Here is a 21,999-nt window from a genome sequence, read left to right on the forward strand (position 1 = left end):
TCAGTGTCCTCCACCCCCCTCTGCCAATTCCTCCACTGGCCTCCACTCAGTGTCCTCCACCCCCCTCTGCCAATCCCTCCACTGGCTTCCGATTGCACAACGGATCAAATTCAAAATCCTAACACTGACATACAAAGCCGTCCACCATACTGCCCCGAACTACATCACTGACCTAATATCCAAGTACCGCCCATCACGCACACTCCGCTCCTCACAAGACCTCCTTCTCTCTAGTTCCCTGGTCTCCTCCTTCTCTCTATTTCCCTGGTCTCCTCCTTCTCTCTAGTTCCCTGGTCTCCTCCTTCTCTCTAGTTCCCTGGTCTCCTCCTTCTCTCTACTTCCCTGGTCTCCTCCTTCTCTCTAGTTCCCTGGTCTCCTACTTCTCTCTAGTTCCCTGGTCTCCTCCTTCTCTCTTGTTCCCTGGTCTCCTCCTCCCCTCTAGTTCCCTGGTCTCCTCCTCCCCTCTAGTTCCCTGGTCTCCTCCTTCTCTCTAGTTCCCTGGTCTCCTCCTCCCCTCTAGTTCCCTGGTCTCCTCCTCATTCTCTCTAGTTCCCTGGTCTCCTCCTCCCCTCTAGTTCCCTGGTCTCCTCCTTCTCTCTAGTTCCCTGGTCTCCTCCTCCCCTCTAGTTCCCTGGTCTCCTCCTCCCACGCCCTCCTCCAGGACTTCCCCAGGGTGTCTCCCATCCTCTGGATATAGAAATCTAGGGCGTGGCTGTATTTCGATGGCAGTAAGTGCTGTGACCATGTCCACCTTCCACGCTGTCTGTGATGGACACCATTTCCACGTAAAGCTGGCATTGTTCTACCCCAAAGCTGCGCTGTGTTGGAACACAAATATTGCTGCTGTGAAGTGAAGGAGCAGAAAGATCTGTGAAAGCCGACATTTAAAGGGGACTATGGAGATGGGACCTCTGCATGTTCCTGCAAGGAAAGAGTCCGTCACATTGGGGACCATTGTCCTTCACAGACACCTTGGCTGATCACCGCTGATAGGAGCCCCACAAGGAGATCTACTGAAGGAAGCGGCCCATAAGAGGTAAGGATCCAGGGTGTTGGCCCCTAGGGGTCACTGGGGGGAGGGGGCAATCTAGCCCCAATAGGAGAAGATTTTGGCCCAATCATTGTTGCACAGAGTGGACAGTTGTTTGCACTGTTTTGGCTCTATAGCACTTTATGTATAGAAAGGTTTATAAATACCTCGTTATTATGTATACAGTAGGTGTGTGAGCACGGGATGGCATGTTTACACACGTGTTCTATGTATTTACAGTGTGAACACGCGTGTCCATTATTTATACAGTAGGTGTGTGAGCACGGGAGTTCATGTTTACACACGTGTTCTATGTATTTACAGCGTGAACACGCGTGTCCATTATTTATACAGTAGGTGTGTGAGCACGGGAGTTCATGTTTACACACGTGTTCTATGTATTTACAGTGTGAACACGCGTGCCCATTATTTATACAGTAGGTGTGTGAGCACGGGAGTTCATGTTTACACACGTGTTCTATGTATTTACAGTGTGAACACGCGTGTCCATTATTTATACAGTGGGGGTGTGAGCACGGGAGTTCATGTTTACACACGTGTTCTATGTATTTACAGTGTGAACACGCTTGTCCATTATTTATACAGTAGGTGTGTGAGCACGGGAGTTCATGTTTACACACGTGTTCTATGTATTTACAGCGTGAACACGCGTGTCCATTATTTATACAGTAGGTGTGTGAGCACGGGAGTTCATGTTTACACACGTGTTCTATGTATTTACAGCGTGAACACGCGTGTCCATTATTTATACAGTAGGTGTGTGAGCACGGGAGTTCATGTTTACACACGTGTTCTATGTATTTACAGTGTGAACACGCGTGTCCATTATTTATACAGTAGGTGTGTGAGCACGGGAGTTCATGTTTACACACGTGTTCTATGTATTTACAGCGTGAACACGCGTGTCCATTATTTATACAGTAGGTGTGTGAGCACGGGAGTTCATGTTTACACACGTGTTCTATGTATTTACAGCGTGAACACGCGTGTCCATTATTTATACAGTAGGTGTGTGAGCACGGGAGTTCATGTTTACACACGTGTTCTATGTATTTACAGTGTGAACACGCGTGTCCATCATGGAACACGGATATTTAGTAGCAGTATGACACGACTTATATATTGTTACACTGTTGCTATGAAGACGTTTATTGTATGAATTGTGATTGGTTCAGGTTGTATTCTATGAATTGTCACATATTTGTATTTAGTATTTATTATGAGTTACACTATTTATTGGTGTCATTTACACTGTTTTAGGTGTCAGTTGGTGAGTGTCGGCAGCTTAAGGAGAGGTTCTACTTCCATTTATAGCGCAGGACGACCTTTGATTATTTGTTAACCCATCCTCTGGAACTCCCTACCCCAACCCATCAGATTATCACCTACTCTCCTCTCCTTTAGGCGCACCCTGAAAACCCATCTCTTCAGGGAAGCCTACCCCACCCCCCGCTAACTGCCGACCTCCTCCACTCTTCCTACCACCCCATCCCCCACAGCTATCTCCTCCTGTGCCACCATCCCCCCCTCCTAGATTGTAAGCTCCCAGGATCAGGGCCCTCGATCCCCTCATGTATCACATTGTATTGGTATTGTTCTGTCACATGTTCTGTCCCCTCTGTAATGTACAGCGCTGAGCCAACTATCGGGGCTTTATAAATCCTGTATAATAATAATAATAATGGATGTAAAAGGCAATGTGTTTGCTGTGCTCCTCGGTGTCAGTGATCTCCCCTCCTATCAGCTGGTGAATGTTCTGCACGGCTCTGGATCCGGGAACTTTGTGCAGCTGTTGTTCTGTCTGTCCTCCTCTCTGCCATGGACAGCTGCTACCCCCCCTCCTACATTTACCACCCCCTCCCCCTCCACCTGACACCACATTTCATCCCAGCCTGAGAAAACACAGAGACCCCGTTCTCCAGGCTGGGACTGGGAGAGATCAGATTCCGGGACTGGCAGAGGGAAGTCATATAATCACAGCACTGATTACTGACACCACTCATGTCATGTAATGGCATTCTACTCCACTGACACCAATGTAAGGGACATACTATTCCACTGACACCAATGTAAGGGACATACCACTCCACTGACTCCAATGTAAGAGACATACTACTCCACTGACACCAATGTAAGGGACATACTACTCCACTGACACCAATGTAAGGGACATACTACTCCACTGACACCAATGTAAGAGACATACTACTCCACTGACACCAATGTAAGGGACATACTACTCCACTGACACCAATGTAAGAGACATACTACTCCACTGACACCAATGTAAGAGACATACTACTCCACTGACACCAATGTAAGGGACATACCACTCCACTGACACCAATGTAAGGGACATACTACTCCATTGACACCAATGTAAGGGACATACTACTCCACTGACACCAATGTAAGGGACATACTACTCCATTGACACCAATGTAAGGACATACTACTCCACTGACACCAATGTAAGGGACATACTACTCCACTGACACCAATGTAAGGAGATACTACTCCACTGACACCAATGTTAGAGACATACTACTCCACTGACACCAATGTAAGGAGATACTACTCCACTGACACCAATGTTAGCGACATACTACTCCACTGACACCAATGTAAGAGACATACTACTCCACTGACACCAATGTAAGGGACATACTACTCCACTGACACCAATGTAAGGGACATACTACTCCTCTGACACCAATGTAAGGAGATACTACTCCACTGACACCAATGTTAGAGACATACTACTCCACTGACACCAATGTAAGGAGATACTACTCCACTGACACCAATGTTAGAGACATACTACTCCACTGACACCAATGTAAGAGACATACTACTCCACTGACACCAATGTAAGGGACATACTACTCCACTGACACCAATGTAAGGGACATACTACTCCACTGACACCAATTTAAGGAGATACTACTCCACTGACACCAATGTTAGAGACATACCACTCCACTGACACCAATGTAAGGACATACTACTCCACTGACACCAATGTAAGGGACATACTACTCCACTGACACCAATGTAAGGGACATACAACTCCACTGACACCAATGTAAGGAGATACTACTCCACTGACACCAATGTTAGAGACATACTACTCCACTGACACCAATGTAAGAGACATACTACTCCACTGACACCAATGTAAGGGACATACTACTCCACTGACACCAATGTAAGGGACATACTACTCCTCTGACACCAATGTAAGGAGATACTACTCCACTGACACCAATGTTAGAGACATACTACTCCACTGACACCAATGTAAGGAGATACTACTCCACTGACACCAATGTTAGAGACATACTACTCCACTGACACCAATGTAAGAGACATACTACTCCACTGACACCAATGTAAGGGACATACTACTCCACTGACACCAATGTAAGGGACATACTACTCCACTGACACCAATGTAAGGAGATACTACTCCACTGACACCAATGTAAGGGACATACTACTCCACTGACACCAATGTAAGGAGATACTACTCCACTGACACCAATGTTAGAGACATACTACTCCACTGACACCAATGTAAGGGACATACTAAACCACTGACACCAATGTAAGGGACATACTACTCCACTGACACCAATGTAAGAGACATAATACTCCACTGACACCAATGTATGTAAAAAGGCAATGTGTTTGCTGTGCTCCTCGGTGTCAGAGAACTCCCCTCCTATCAGCTGGTGAATGTTCTGCACGGCTCTGGATCCGGGAACTTTGTGCAGCTGTTGTTCTGTCTGTCCTCCTCTCTGCCATGGACAGCTGCTGCCCCCCCTCCTACATTTACCACCCCCTCCACCTGACACCACATTTCATCCCAGTCCGAGAAAACACAGAGACCCCGTTCTCCAGGCTGGGACTGGGAGAGATCAGATTCCAGGACTGGCAGAGGGAAGTCATATAATCACAGCACTGATTACTGACACCACTCATGTCATGTAAGTGGCATTCTACTCCACTGACACCAATGTAAGGGACATACTACTCCACTGACACCAATGTAAGGACATACTAATCCACTGACACCAATGTAAGGACATACTAATCCACTGACACCAATGTAAGGGACATACTACTCCACTGACATCAATGTAAGGGACATACCACTTCACTGACACCAATGTAAGAGACATACTACTCCACTGACACCAATGTAAGGGACATACCACTCCACTGACACCAATGTAAGGGACATACCACTCCACTGACACCAATGTAAGGGACATACCACTCCACTGACACCAATGTAAGGGACATAACACTCCACTGACACCAATGTAAGGGACATACCACTCCACTGACACCAATGTAAGGGACATACTACTCCACTGACACCAATGTAAGGGACATACTACTCCACTGACACCAATGTAAGGATACATACTACTCCACTGACACCAATGTAAGGGACATACTACTCCACTGACACCAATGTAAGGGACATACTTCTCCACTGACACCAATGTAAGGGACATACTACTCCTCTGACACCAATGTAAGGGACATACTACTCCACTGACACCAATGTAAGGACATACTACTCCACTGACACCAATGTAAGGGACATACTACTCCACTGACACCAATGTAAGGACATACTACTCCACTGACACCAATGTAAATTACATACTACTCCACTTACACCAATGTAAGGGACATATTACTCCACTGACACCAATGTAAGGGACATACTACTCCACTGACACCAATGTAAGGGACATACTACTCCACTGACACCAATGTAAGGGACATACTACTCCACTGACACCAATATAAGGACATACTACTCCACTGACACCAATGTAAGGGACATACTACTCCATTGACACCAATGTAAGGGACATACTACTCCACTGACACCAATGTAAGGACATACTAATCCACTGACACCAATGTAAGGGACATACTACTCCACTGACACCAATGTAAGAGACATACTACTCCACTGACACCAATGTAAGGAGATACTACTCCACTGACACCAATGTAAGGGACATACTACTCCACTGACACCAATGTAAAGGACATATTTCTCCACTGACACCAATGTAAGGGACATACTTCTCCACTGACACCAATGTAAGAGACATACTACTCCACTGACACCAATGTAAGAGACATACTACTCCACTGACACCAATGTAAGGGACATACTTCTCCACTGACACCAATGTAGGGCACATACTACTCCACTGACACCAATCTAAGGGAAATACTATTTCACTGACACCAATGTAAGAGACATACTACTCCACTGACACCAATGTAAGGGACATATTACTCCTCTGTGGGTGTCCCCAGTGTGCCGTCCCCCTTCCCTCGTGTCCCGGGTATTATATACAGTATATACACAGTGTGTCTGTAGAGCCTGTAGTGTCCCGTCTTGTCTATTCTTAGTCTCTATCCATCTGGTGGTGGGGGGAGGGGGGCCTCTCTAATGGGGAATCTTCTTGGCTGTCACATGACCTCCCATGTGGAGGAATCTCCATGTCTGGGTGTGGAATGTAATGGGATCTTCCAGAGAAGACCTTCAGACTCCCCTCCATCTCTCTCCATTGGTGGGGAAACTTTTCCCTCTGAAAGAGTAAAGAGGACATGAGAAGGAAGAGAACGTCTCCACTTCCCGTCACTCAAAGCCAAAGGACTCATCCCAGCCATTCCTGGAGAGAAGGAGGACTAGAGGAATCCAGGAGGAGGACTGGTGAGGGTCTATACAGAGTACCCCTCATATGGTTCAGGAGGGGGCCGCATGCCTGGCACTCCCTTCCCTGGCCAGCTTGGTTGCATGCTTGGCACTCCCTTCCCTGGCCAGCTTGGCTGCATGCTTGGCACTCCCTTCCCTGGCCAGCTTGGTTGCATGCTTGGCACTCCCTTCCCTGGCCAGCTTGGTTGCATGCTTGGCACTCCCTTCCCTGGCCAGCTTTGCACTCCCTTCCCTGGCCAGCTTGGCTCCATGCTCAGATTGGGGGTCCGCTATGGATTTTCTACAGGGACCTCACACTATATTTAACATTTTTGTGTGATTAACCCCCTAATATCCACACCAGACTCATATTGCTTTTTTGCATTTTTGGGGGGCTCTTTCATGGAGCAGATACCATGGAAGGGGTGTGACCCCTTAAACAGGGGTGTATGCATAACTCATCATTACTTGGGTCACTCATATACAAAGTGTGGAGTTACGGAATGCAGGGGAACTACAAGAACCAGAAGACCCCCTCATTGTTCCCCTGTCAACCCCACAACCCCTTGTCATCCCTACTGTCCTCCACAATGCCCCCTGTCCTTCCTACTGTCCCCCACACTGCCCCCTGTCCTCACTACTGTCCCACACATTGCCCCCCTGTCCTTCCTACTGTCCCCCACACTGCTCTCTGTCCTCCCTACTGTCCCACACATTGCCCCCCTGTCCTCCCTACTGTCCCCCACAATGCCCCCTATCCTTCCTACTGTCCCACACAATGCCCTTTGTCCTCCCTACTGTCCCCCACACTGTCCCCTGTCTTCCCTACTGTACCCCACAATGCCTCCTGTCCTCCCTCCTGTCCCCCACAATGCCTCCTGTCCTCCCTACTATCCCCCACACTACCCCCTGTCCTCCATACAGACCCCAAAATGCCCCCTGTCATCCCTACTGTCCCCCACAATGTTCCCAGTCTTCCCTACTTTCCCCCACACTGCGCTCTGTCCTCCCTACTGTCCCCCACACTGCCCCCTGTCCTTCCTACTGTCCCCCACACTGCCCCCTTTCCTCCATACTGTTCCCCACACTACCCCCTGTCTTCCCTACTGTCCCCCATAGTGTCTCCTGTCCTTACTTCTGTAACTGCACTCTCCCCCTGTCCTACCTTCTGTCCCCACAATGTTCTCTTTCCTCCCTTCTTTCCCCGCACTGCCCCTTGTGCTCCCTACTGTCCCACAAAATGCCCGCTGTAATTCCCACTGTTCTCATACTGCCCCCTGTCCTCTTTACTGTCCCCACACTGCTCCCTATCCTCACGATTGTTCCCGCACTGTGCCCTGTCCTCCCTTCTGTCCCCTAAAATGCCTCCTGTCCTCCCTACTGTCCCTCAAGCTGCCCCCTGTCCTCCATACTGTCTCCCACAATGCCCCTGTCCTCCCTACTGTCCCCCACACTTCCCCCTGTCCTCCCTACTATCCCCCACAATGCCCCCTGCCCTCCATACTGTCCCCCACAATGCCCCTGTCCTCCCTACTGTCCCCCACACTGCCCTCTGTCCTCCCTACTGTCCCCACAATGCCCCTGGTCTCCCTACTGTCACCCACAATGCCCCCTGTCCTCCCTACTGTCCCCCACAATGCCCCCTGTCCTCCCTACTATAACCCACACAGCCCCCTGTCCTCCATACTGTCCCCCACACTACCCCCTGTCTTCCCTACTGTCCCCTATACTGCCTCGTGTCCTTCCTACTATCCATGCACTGTCCCTGTCCTCCCTACTGCCCACGCAATGACCCTGTCCTACCTTCTGTACCCACACTGCCCCCTGTCCTACATACTGTCCCCGCACTGCGCCCTATCCTCCCTGTCCCATCAGTGCCCAATGTCCTCTCTACTGTCCCCCACATTACCCCGTCTTCCCTACTGTCCCCCAAACTGCCTCCTGTCCTCATTACTGTCCCTGCATTGTCCCTCTGTGCTCCCTGCTGCCCACGCAATGCCCCGTGTCCTCCCTACTGTCCCCCACAATGTCCCCTGTAATTCCTACTCTCCCCACACTGCCCCCTGTCCTCCCTACTGTCCCCGCACTGCGCCCTTTCCTCCCTGTCCCCTCAGTGCCCCCTTTCCTCCCTTCTGTCCCCCACAATTCCCCCTGTCCTCCATACTGTCCCGCAACCCTGCCCCCTGTCCTACCTTATGTCCCCACAATGACTCCTGTCCTCATTACTGTCCCCCACACTATCCCCTGTCCTCCCTACGGTCCCCACAATGCCCCCTGTCCTACCCTACTTTCCCTGCACTGCCCCCTGTCCTCCCTACTTTCACCCAAAATGTCCCCTGTCCTCCCTACTGTCCCCCACACTGCCCCCTGTCCTCCCTACTGTCCCCACGCTGCCCTCTGTCCTCCCTACTGTCCCCACGCTGCCCTCTGTCCTCCCTACTGTCCCCCACACTGCCCCCTGTCCTCCCTACTGTCCCCACGCTGCTCCCTATCCTCACTATTGTCACCGCACTGCGCCCTGTCCTCCCCGTTCCCCTCAGTGCTCCATGTTCTCCCTACTGTCCCCCACAATTCTCCCTGTCCTCCTTACTGTCTCCAACACTGCCCCCTGTCCTTCCTACTGTCCCCCACACTGCCCCCTGTCCTCCCTACTGTCCCCACAATGCCTCCTGTCCTCATTACTGTCCCCCACACTACCCCCTGTCCTCCCTACGGTCCCCACAATGCCCCCTGTCCTCCCTACTTTCCCTGCACTGACCCCTGTCCTCCCTACTTTCACCCAAAATGTCCCCTGTCCTCCCTACTGTCCCCCACAATTCTCCCTGTCCTCCTTACTGTCTCCAACACTGCCCCCTGTCCTTCCTACTGTCCACCACACTGCCCCTGTCCTCCCTACTGTCCCCACAATGCCCCTGTCCTCCCTACTGTCCCCACAATGCCCCTGTCCTCCCTACTCTTCCCCACATTGCCCTCTGTCCTCCCTACTGTCCCCACAGTGCCCCCTGTCCTCCCTACTGTCCCCACAGTGCCCCCTGTCCTCCCTACTGTCCCCACAATGCCCCCTGTCCTCCCTACTTTCCCTGCACTGACCCCTGTCCTCCCTACTTTCACCCAAAATGTCCCCTGTCCTCCCTACTGTCTCCCACAATTCTCCCTGTCCTCCTTACTGTCTCCAACACTGCCCCCTGTCCTTCCTACTGTCCCCCACACTGCCCCCTGTCCTCCCTACTCTTCCCCACATTGCCCTCTGTCCTCCCTACTGTCCCCACAGTGCCCCCTGTCCTCCCTACGGTCCCCACAATGCCCCCTGTCCTCCCTACTTTCCCTGCACTGACCCCTGTCCTCCCTACTTTCACCCAAAATGTCCCCTGTCCTTCCTACTGTCCCCCACACTGCCCCTGTCCTCCCTATTGTCCCCACAATGCCCCTGTCCTCCCTACTCTTCCCCACATTGCCCCCTGTCCTCCCTACTGTCCCCACAATGCCTCCTGTCCTCATTACTGTCCCCCACACTACCCCCTGTCCTCCCTACGGTCCCCACAATGCCCCCTGTCCTCCCTACTTTCCCTGCACTGACCCCTGTCCTCCCTACTTTCACCCAAAATGTCCCCTGTCCTCCCTACTGTCCCCCACAATTATCCCTGTCCTCCTTACTGTCTCCAACACTGCCCCCTGTCCTTCCTACTGTCCCCCACACTGCCCCTGTCCTCCCTATTGTCCCCACAATGCCCCTGTCCTCCCTACTCTTCCCCACATTATACCCTGTCCTCCCTACTGTCCCCACAATGCCTCCTGTCCTCATTACTGTCCCCCACACTGCCTCCTGTCCTCCCTACGGTCCCCACAATGCCCCCTGTCCTCCCTACTTTCCCTGCACTGACCCCTGTCCTCCCTACTTTCACCCAAAATGTCCCCTGTCCTCCCTACTGTCCCCCACAATTCTCCCTGTCCTCCTTACTGTCTCCAACACTGCCTCCTGTCCTCCCTACTGTCCCCACAATGCCCCTGTCCTCCCTACTGTCCCCACAATGCCCCTGTCCTCCCTACTCTTCCCCACATTGCCCTCTGTCCTCCCTACTGTCCCCACAGTGCCCCCTGTCCTCCCTACTGTCCCCACAGTGCCCCCTGTCCTCCCTACTGTCCCCACAATGCCTCCTGTCCTCATTACTGTCCCCCACACTACCCCCTGTCCTCCCTACGGTCCCCACAATGCCCCCTGTCCTCCCTACTTTCCCTGCACTGACCCCTGTCCTCCCTACTTTCACCCAAAATGTCCCCTGTCCTCCCTACTGTCCCCCACAATTCTCCCTGTCCTCCTTACTGTCTCCAACACTGCCCCCTGTCCTTCCTACTGTCCCCCACACTGCCCCTGTCCTCCCTACTCTTCCCCACATTGCCCTCTGTCCTCCCTACTGTCCCCACAATGCCCCCTGTCCTCCCTACTGTCCCCCACACTGCCCCTGTCCTTCCTACTGTTTCCCACAATGCCCCCTGTCCTCCCTACTGTCCCCCACAATGCCCCCTGTCCTTCCTACTGTACCCCACAATGCCCCCTGTCCTTCCTACTGTCCCCCACAATGCCCCCTGTCCTCCCTACTGTCCCCCACACTGCCTCCTGTCCTCCCTACTGTCCCTCACACTGCCCCCTGTCCTCATTACTGTCCCCCACACTACCCCCTGTCCTCCCTATGGTCCCCACAATGCCCCCTGTCCTCCCTACTTTCCCTGCACTGACCCCTGTCCTCCCTACGTTCACCCAAAATGTCCCCTGTCCTCCCTACTGTCCCCCACAATTATCCCTGTCCTCCTTACTGTCTCCAACACTGCCCCCTGTCCTTCCTACTGTCCCCCACACTGCCCCTGTCCTCCCTACTCTTCCCCACATTGCCCTCTGTCCTCCCTACTGTCCCCACAGTGCCCCCTGTCCTCCTTACTGTCCCCACACTGCCTCCTGTCCTCCCTACTGTCCCCCACACTGCCCCCTGTCCTTCCTACTGTTTCCCACAATTCCCCCTGTCCTCCTTACTGTCCCCCACAATGCCCCCTGTCCTTCCTACTGTCCCCCACACTGCCTCCTATCCTTCCTACTGTCCCCCACAATGCCCCCTGTCCTCCCTACTGTCCCCCACAATGCCCCCTGTCCTTCCTACTTTCCCCCACAATGCCCCCTGTCCTCCCTACTGTCCCCCAAACTGCCCCCTGTCCTTCCTACTGTCCCCCACACTGCCTCCTATCCTTCCTACTTTCCCCCACACTGCCTCCTGTCCTCCCTTCTTTCCCCCACACTTCCCCCTGTCCTTCCTACTGTCCCCCACAATGCCCCGTGTGCTCCCTACTGTCCCCCACACTGCCCCCTGTCCTCCCTACTGTCCCCATGCTGCTCCCTATCCTCACTATTGTCACCGCACTGCGCCCTGTCCTCCCCGTTCCCCTCAGTGCTCCATGTTCTCCCTACTGTCCCCCACAATTCTCCCTGTCCTCCTTACTGTCTCCAACACTGCCCCCTGTCCTTCCTACTGTCTCCCACACTGCCCCTGTCCTCCCTATTGTCCCCACAATGCTCCTGTCCTCCCTACTCTTCCCCACATTGCCCTTTGTCCTCCCTACTGTCCCCCACACTACCCCCTGTCCTCCCTATTGTCCCCACAATGCTCCTGTCCTCCCTACTCTTCCCCACATTGCCCTTTGTCCTCCCTACTGTCCCCCACACTGCCCCCTGTCCTCCCTACTGTCCCCCACACTGCCCCCTGTCCTCCCTACTGTCCCCCACACTGCCCCCTGTCCTCCCTACTGTCCCCCATACTGCCTCCTGTCCTCCCTACTGTCCCCCACACTGCCTCCTATCCTTCCTACTGTCCCCCACAATGTCCCGTGTCCTCCCTACTGTCCTCCACAATGCCCCCTGTCCTTCCTGCTGTCCCCCACAATGCCCCCTGTCCTTCCTACGGTCCCCCACAATGCCCCCTGTCCCTACTGTGCCCCACAATGCCTCCTGTCCTTCCTACTGTCCCCCACAATGCCCCCTGTCCTTCCTACTGTCCCCCACAATGCCCCCTGTCCTCCCTACTGTCCCCCACACTGCCCCCTGTCCTCCCTATTGTCCCCCACAATGCCCCCTGTCCTTCCTACTGTACCCCACAATGCCTTCTGTCCTCCCTACTGTCCCCCACAATGCCCCCTGTCCTCCCTACTGTCCCCCACAATGCCCCTGTACTTCCTACTGTCCCCCACAATGCCCCCTGTACTTCCTACTGTCCCCCACAATGCCCCCTGTCCTCCCTACTGTCCCTATACTGCCCCCTGTCCTTCCAATTTTCTGTATGCTGGGGTCTTATCGGAATCTGAAAGCCCCCCCATGTGAATGAGTATGGAGTACATGTTACAGTTACTCATTCACAAGAAAAAATGTGTAAATAATGACAGGAGACGTTCTGTGACAAGTCCTTTATTAAAAATAAAAATGTAAAAAATGTCCCCCGAATAGATCCAACGTCACTCACAATGCCCGCCTCCATCGCTACGTGGAAAAAGGAAAAAAACTTGTGACTCCGGCTCCCGGGAATGGCGGCTCTGAACCTGGAGGTGACAGAATGTTTGTCATTTCGGGGTTCATTCATCACAGATGAGATCGGGGGATCAGATCCTCTCCAAGCTCCTCCTGCTTAGTAAGCTGAAGTGGTTTACCGATGTTCCTCCGTCCTGGACATCCTGGAGGAAACACGGCAGGCACCAGCAGGGGGGAGGGGCGGCACATTCTCTGTACTGTAAAGTGATTGGCTGCTTCTACAGCTGCCCGGATCAATTTTACATGACCGCTGGCTGAAATAATAATACAAACCTCATTTGTGTTTAACCCCTTGAATACCAGAAGGATAAGAAATGTACCTTAGTAGACGAGGGGTCGGGTAATGAGGTGAAGCTCTCCTGACTTCCATCAGCCAATCATGTGGAAGCAAAATTGCATTTTTTACATTTTCTTTGCGTGTGATTGGATATTCTTTGTAAAGTCAGATTTCACCGCATTCACTAAGCTCCGGGGGAAAGTTCTGTGAAAAGTGTAAAGTGAACAGCCTAGTTGTATTTAGTAAATCCCCCCTCTGTCTGTACACTGAACTGTCCGGAATGCAGGTCTGGGGCCAATAATGATGCAGACAGCTGACATACATGACATGGATCCTAATACCCCTCCCCCTCCTCTCCCACCCTACTTAATATAGACCAGCAGACTAGAATATCCTCCTGCGCCCCCCTGCACACTGACACAGGATGGGGGATGGTGTGGGACAAGGCAGAGGGGGGGGCATGTTCTCATGGAAGATGACTGAATGAGATTTTGAGCTTCACCCTTGTCTTTGCTGGTACATGGAAGATCACTTGGTGGTGTGACGGAGGGTAGGCGGGACAGAACACACAAGGCAGGCGGCAAACACTTAAAGCTTTATTAAAACAGACAACAGTCACTCAATGGGGAGTAGTGCAGAGAGAGAGCCCAGAATACTTTGTAATTCAGCCCCGGTGGGCAAAGTTAAAGCCTCTACAGCAGTTTGTAATCTAACAGGGAGGTAAGAGGCAGTTCATAAACAGGTCAGATAGCACAGGAGAAGCATACACCCACGCAGAGCTGATGTGATAATCCCAGATAGAGCTGGCAGCATCTCAGGAAGAGCTGATGTGGTGGTCTCAGGAAGAGCTGATGTGGCTTCTGGGGTCCCCCTTACTCCAATGGGGCTCAGGCAGAGTCTAGGCCACTAGAGTCCAGCCGCAGCTGGATCCCTCAGTGGATGCACAGCAGAATGGAACATTGGGAGAGACCAGCACTGACCTCTTAAACTCCGGGGCAGGACGAGAGGTCGAGGGGGGTCATTAGCAGGATGACAATGGAGGGAAGGCCTTAATTGAGCATTTTGGATGACAATGGAGGGAATGGATAGGAAAGGAAATACAGTCATTGAATTTGTAGCTGTAAACAGGAGGGCAGTGGGGAGGATATTACATTTGGGCAGAAAAGCAGGTCGGACAGGATGGTCAAGGAAACACAGTAATTAGATTTGCAGCTGTAAATGGAATAACAGTGGAGAAGAATTTTACATGGACACAAACCATGATGGGCAAGATGGACAGGGAAGGAAACACAATAATTGAATTTGTAGCTGTAAACAAGATAACAATGGGGGAAAAAACTAATTGAATTTGGGACCTTTTGTTGAGGGGGTGCGGTAATTACAGCTAGGGACCTTTGGCACACAGAAGTAGAATACTAATTGGAGGATGCTCTTCTTATGGCCAGGATGGATTAAAGGAACAAGGAATTAATAACTGGGAATTAATAAGTGGGCTGGCAGAGAACTCATATCATGACTGCAGCTGAAGAAGTCATCCCGGTGTTAGAGCCGAGGGTCTGCTTTCTTATAAAAGCAATCCAACCAGATAATTAGCCGCTGGATTGCTTTTACAAGCAGCGGGAGGGGACCTCCCCCCTCCCACCGCCTTCTGTGGCCCTCTCAGCCTCTCCTGTCCCATAGAAACAAACAGAGGCCAGATCGTCCCTGATGGCCTCCATGATACAGGAAGATGGAAGTGATGAGCATTCATCCCTTCTGGTTTTCTGGAATATAAAATGGTAAGGCCCCTTTCACACTGGGTGGGCCCGTCAGCGGATCCTCTTGCTCAGCGGGGGATCTCTCTGCTGATCGCTGTTGGGCAAATGGATGACAAGCCTGCGTCTGCTTCGCTTATACAGAGCGGACATGGACACGGCCTGCTGTCCTCTATGGGCGGTCAGACTGCCATGTGATCCGATCCAATGGACAGAAGGGGAATGGATCCCCATCTGTCTCTTTTTGGTGGATCGGATGTCGGCGAGTGTAAAGGGACACATATCCGTTTACACCTGCCGCTCCATAGAGGAGAATAGAGGTTCTGATCGGGTCCGGACCCAATCGGAACGTCCGTGTGAAAGGGGCCTAAAGTATCTGATTACACTGATCTTGGTGCGATCAGATGTTAATGGCAGAGGAGAGATTTGGAGGCTAATACACCCCAGATCTCTCCATAAAGAGTACCTGTCACTGCCTATTGCTATCACAGGGGATATTTATATTTTCTGTGATACCAATAAAAGTCATCCAAATGAAATGTAAAGCGACAATGTCAACAAAATAAATGGAAAGAAATATGCAGCCCCCCTCCCCCCCGTGTTTGTGCGCAAAAGGTGAATGCACGAGACATGCCGCACGCTTTCAAACAGCGATGGTCCCACACATGTGAGGTAACACCGTGAACATCAGATCGAGGGCAGTAATTCTAGTACTAGACCTCCTGTGTAAATCTAAAGTGGGGCCCTGTAAAGGCTTTTATAGCATCGCCTGTGGATAATGACATTTACGTCATTTGTGGCTGTTGCAGGCGTGCGCACTTTTAAAGAATGACACGTTTGGTATTTATTCACTCGCCATAACATACATTTTTAAAAATGTTACCAAACAATTTGGTGTTACATTGTATTTTTTTACATCAGAACTTTTAAAAATGTATTTTTCCCCAAAATTTGCACTAGAAAAAACAGCTGCGCAAATACTGCGTGTAAAAAATTGCAACACCCTTCATTTTATTCTCTAGGACCTCCGCTATAAAAAGTCTATAACGTTTGGGGCTCTAACTGATTTTCTAGCAAAAAATCTGATTTTGAAATGTAAATAAAAATGGTCAGAAAAGGCCTGATCTTCAAGTGGATACATTGCACAGGAACGTGCTGCGCATGCAATGCTCTGTGCGTTCCAGTGCGATTCACATGCTATCTGGGTGCAGTATGATTTCACACCATTCATTTGAATTGGCTGAAATGGCACCAGACCACAGCTAAAGTTGTGCTTGGACTACTTCACAAAACACACAGCAACCGGAACGCATGGAACGTCAGTACTTCTGTGCCATGCCATCCAGTGCAGGAAAATGCCCTGTGATTGTGGCCTGCGTTTGGGGTGTCGTTAGCATTGCACTGACACCAGGTGGGGGACACAAACATGGACCTCAGATTTCCCACATCACATTCTGGTGTCAACTGGCCCTCAGAACCACTCTAAACGCATAATCTTCATAGATATTGGGACACGATTGTCGGCACCATTAATCCAGCTTTTTTCAATGACATCAAACTGAACCCAAACCCCTTCACGCCTGAAGGTACAACAAATGTTAATGCCTAAGCACAATTTTGCAGCTTTGACATGCGTTAGTGAAACCGTCATCACAACTACTTTGTGCATCCAGTTGGTAAATGGTAATGGACATCTCCTGATTTTATTTTTATATGATCAAAGGAAAACAGGCCCAAAATAGTGAAAATCATTTTTTCTAAAGTTAGCTGTATATTTCTTGCTGCTGCCATAACCCACCACCAAAGGACAACCCCCAACAATTCTCCTGCCCCCGACGATGGCAGCAATACCTCGTATGTGTATGTTAGTTGCTGTTTGTACCCGTAGTACAGCCCAGGAACAGTACTGCGCATTTTTCTTTACATTTTTTTTACCTACTAAAACACACCGACACTAACTGACACTGATACTAATTTACATAAATAAATAACCCCCCCAAAATACTGACTCTGACCTTAACCTTTGACCCTGACCTTGACCCAAACACTAACCCTGGCACTGTCCTAGATCAAACCTTCATCTACGTATTTTTTTATTTTTTTTATTTTAAATTACTGTTATTATTATTATTATTAATATTATTATTGATTGATTTTTTTACAAACTGTTGTTTTTTTTTTCTCTGAGAGGAGAGACAATGTAAGAAAACACGTGGGGCGAGCTTCACAGTGACTCCTCATTGTGATAGCCAATCAGAGGCTCACAGTGATCAGGTGACCCAGAGTTGGGAGTTCTGAGTTTTGATCATTAGTATGGGACCCAGAGCTTTCAGTGAGACCTCCGCCTCTGTGCTGGGAGCTGCCCATACGGCGTGCTCCCACCACAAAGACAGATATGCAAATACAGTGAGGAACAGAAGTATTTGAACCCCCTGCGATTCTGCAAGTTCTCCCACTTCTCCATCATGGAGGGTCTGACATTCACATTGGAGGGGATTCCCACTCTGAGGACAGAATTCAGGAGATCACATTGTATGATTTGTAAAGAATGTATTTGTCTCGCACTGCTGAACAGAAGTATTTGAACCCCTGAGAGGATCCGTGTTAATATTTGGTACAGAAGCCTTTGTCTGCAATTACAGAGGTCAGACGTTTCCTGTAGTCCTTGGCCAGGTTTGCACTGCAACAGGGATTTTGGCCGACTCCTCCACACAGATCTCCTCTAGATCTGTCACGTTTCGGGGCTGTCGCTGAGCAACACGGAGTTTCAGCTCCCTCCAAAGATGTTCTATTGGATTTAGGTGTGGAGACTGGCTGGGCCACTCCAGAGCCTTGATATGCTTCTTACTGAGCCATTCCTTGGTTCTCCTGGCTGTGTGCTTCGGGTCGTTGTCATGTTGGAAGATCCAGCCACGACCCATCTTCAATGCTCTGACTGAGGGAAGGAGGTTGTTGCTGAAAATCTCACAATAAATGGCCACATTCATCCTCTCCTTAATACAGTGCAGTCGTCCTGTCCCCTTCGCAGAAAAGCACCCCCAAAGCATGATGTTACCACCCCCATGCTTCACAGTAGGGATGGTATTCTTCAGGCGCAACTCATCCTTCTTTTTCCTCCAAACATGACGAGTGAAGTTTAGACCAAAAAGCTCTCCTTTGGTCTCATCTGACCACATGACTTTCTCCCATGCCTCCTCTGGATCATCCAGATGGTCATTGGCAACCTTCAGACGGGCCTGGCCATGTGATGACTTGAGTAGGGGAACCTTTCGTGCAATGCATGATTGGAAACCATGACGGCGTAGTGTTCTACCGACAGTGACCTTTGAAACTGTGGTCCCAGCTCTCTTCATGTCATTGACCAGCTCCTCCCTTGTAGTTCTGGGCTGATTCCTCACCTTTCTTATCATCAGTGATACCCCACATGGTGAGATCTTGCATGGAGCCCCTACAATGTGAATTCCAGACCCCTCCATGATTTCTGAGTGGGAGAACTTGCAAAATCGCAGGGTGTTCAAATACTTCTGTTCCTCACTGTAAGATGGTAATGTGATGCAAGGTGTACTCCTATACTTTTGAATTTTAACATATTATTTTTCTATCCCAAGTGGACCATGATGGCTGTGAAAACCCAATAGCATAAGGCTGTTGTGCGCTATGTTACACGTTTCTGACTTTGGATGTGTTTCATTATCTGACAATGCATGTCGTGATACTGATTGTACTCAGATGTCAACTCTGGAATGTTTTGGATGTTTTCATAAATTTTCATTTTAATTAAAAAAATATAGAAAACATCTTTATTTAGCCCTTTATATAGAATTCTGACTTTTTTGTTTTTCTGTACAGGTGGATTGAAGAACCAAGTTTTCGGTCATGCTGGTCTTCATAAGTACAACTCAGTCACATGGGAAACGAGCCATACGGATGTCTTAGGTGACTGAACATCTTTATCGTAGTTCACTGGAGGATTCACACAGGACATGAGACGTATCAGTGTTCTCAATGTTGTTAATGGTTTGGATCCTCTTCAACATTGATCCACCCTCAGAGCACAACAGGAGAGAAGTCATTTCAGTGTTCTGGAAGTGACAATGGCTTTACAATGTAGTTCAACCCTTGCATCCATAACAATTATTTCAGAAGCTATTTCTTGTTTGGATTGTGATTAAGGTTTTACAATGAAGGCAAAACATATCACACCCCAGAAGGGTCACACTGAAGAAAAACCTTTTCAGTGTTTTGAGTGCAACACAGCTTTTACAACAAAGGGTAATCTTAACAAACACCAGAGGGTTCACACCGGAGGGAAGCCATATCAGTGTTCTGAATGTGATAAAACCTTTACATCGAAGGATCAACTTATCAAACACCAGAGGATTCATACTGGAGAGAAGACATATCAGTGTTCTGAATGTGATAAAGCTTTTACACACAAGTGTTATCTTATCACACACCAGAGGATTCACACTAGAGAGAAGCCATATCAGTGTTCGGAATGTGATAAAGCTTTTACAATGAAAGGTAATCTTATGACACACCTGAGGATTCACACTGGAGAGAAGCCATATCAGTGTTCTCAATGTGATAAAGCTTTTACAATTAAATGTAATCTTATGACACACCAGAGGATTCACACTGGAGAGAAGTCATATCAGTGTTCTGAATGTGACAAAGCTTTTACACTGAAGTGCTATCTTATCGCACACCAGAGAGTCCACACTAGAGAGAAGCCATATCAGTGTTCTGAATGTGATAAAGCTTTTACAACAAAAGATAATCTTATGAAACACAAGAGGATTCACACAGGAGAGACGCCATATCAGTGTTCTGAATGTGATAAAGCTTTTACAGTGAAAGGTAATCTTATGACACACCAGAGGATTCACACTAGAGATAAGACATATCAGTGTTCTGAATGTGACAAAGCTTTTATGCAGAAGTGCTATCTTATCGCACACCAGAGGAGTCACACTAGAGAGAAGCCATATCAATGTTCTGAATGTGATAAGACTTTTACAACGAAAGAGTATCTTATCAAACACAAGAGGATTCACACCGGAGAGAAGCCATATCAGTGTTCTGAATGTGATAAAGCTTTTACAATGAAGTCAAGTCTTATCACACATCAGAGGATTCACACCGGAGAGAAGCCATATCAGTGTTTTGAATGTGATACAGCTTTTACAATGAAGTCAAGTCTTATCACACACAAGAGGATTCACACTGGAAAGAAGCCATATCAGTGTTCTGAATGTAACAAAGCTTTCACAATGAAAGGTAATCTTATCACACACCAGAGGATTCACACTGGAGAGAAACCATATCAGTGTTCTGAATGCAATACCACTTTTAGACAAGCGTCATCCCTTATCAGACACCAGATGATTCACACTGGAGAGAAGCCACATCAATGTTCTGAATGTGATAAAGCTTTTAAAACTAAGTCAGAGCTTATCATACACAGGACAGTTCACACTGGAAAGCAGCTTTGAGTGTTCTGAATGTGATAAAATGTTTACAACCAAATGCAAACTTATCATACACCAGAATACTCACACTGGAGAAAGGCCATATCAGTGTTCTGAATGTGGCAAAGCTTTTGTATATAAGGAAAGCCTTATTATACACCAGAGCAGTCACACTGGAGAGAAGCCATATCACTGTTCTCAATGTGACAAATCTTTTAAACATAGAGAACAACTTAACACAAACAAGAGGGTCCACACCAGAGAAAAGCCGTAGCCGTGTTGTGAGTGTAACAGATTTTTTTACATAAGTCACAGCTGATCACACACCAGAGGATTCACAGGCTTCAGCTGCAGGAGGTAATGGGGAGAAGGGGGGTTTTAAAGGGGTAGAATCCCAAGACTATTTTACCTTTTGACTATTTTTTTCAGACAAGTATCAACAGTGAATTGTGTTTCCTAATGATTTTAATCTCTATCCTTTTCATGGAGCTTTGACTGAACATGTAATATATTTTCATCATTCATTAACTGAGCTGTGTTCCCAAGTGTTTTCTTCATTGTCAGATCCTGGGCTAATGCATTACCAACACTGCCTCAGCACCAAGACTAGGTAGTGGTCAAGTGGCATCTTACCAAGCCTCCAAAGCCTCAGTGGGAGAGACTTTTCTAGATTCTGCTGACTTTTCCAATATCCGTCTAGCTTGAGGGCTCCAGCTACGCTCACCTTGTCCACGCCTCTCTTCACATATTCCACCTCCCCTCCAATGATCAATGCCTTATTTCCAGGTTCCTCCTCCTCTTATGGATGACAGCTTTACAGGTAGGACTGCAACAGGGACAACAACCATGGAGAAATCTCTGTTCAGTGAGAAATCAAATTCCTAAGCTGGTGTAGGCCTTCCAACACCAATTCACTGCTCTTTGTTTGGGATGTGTTCAACAGTACCACTTACACCCAGCTGGCTGCTTGTGTTCCATCTTGTCCTGCCACAAGTCTAAGGGATTCCATCAGGAGAAGATTGGACTTCCTTATTATATTGTCTCTCTGTTCAGCTATTGCTCCTCTCCATAGACCGATCACATACTACGACTGCATCTTCTGGGGGACTGAAATTCCTCTGACTCGGGTTCTCTTCAATGACTCTGA

The 21,999-nt window shown here is 49.2% G+C and overlaps 2 protein-coding genes across 2 annotated transcripts in view; one reads left to right on the top strand and one right to left on the bottom strand.

Annotated features, from left to right (window-relative positions):
• Nucleotides 1-21,999, bottom strand: part of LOC149451038 (uncharacterized) — a 221,199-nt gene that overhangs the window by 155,912 nt on the left and 43,288 nt on the right. The gene's annotated exons all lie outside the window — the stretch shown is intronic.
• Nucleotides 6,243-21,018, top strand: LOC149451040 (uncharacterized). Its single transcript, XM_089691134.1, has 2 exons — nucleotides 6,243-6,803; nucleotides 19,231-21,018. The coding sequence occupies exon 2, from the start codon at nucleotides 19,563-19,565 to the stop codon at nucleotides 20,874-20,876; it is 1,314 nt and encodes a 437-aa protein (XP_089547260.1). The 5' UTR covers nucleotides 6,243-6,803; nucleotides 19,231-19,562; the 3' UTR covers nucleotides 20,877-21,018.

Source organism: Staurois parvus, unplaced genomic scaffold, assembly GCF_062004578.1.
Source record: "Staurois parvus isolate SC_StPar_1 unplaced genomic scaffold, SC_StPar_1.0 ptg000551l, whole genome shotgun sequence".
In the NCBI taxonomy this organism is placed as follows: domain Eukaryota; kingdom Metazoa; phylum Chordata; class Amphibia; order Anura; family Ranidae; genus Staurois; species Staurois parvus.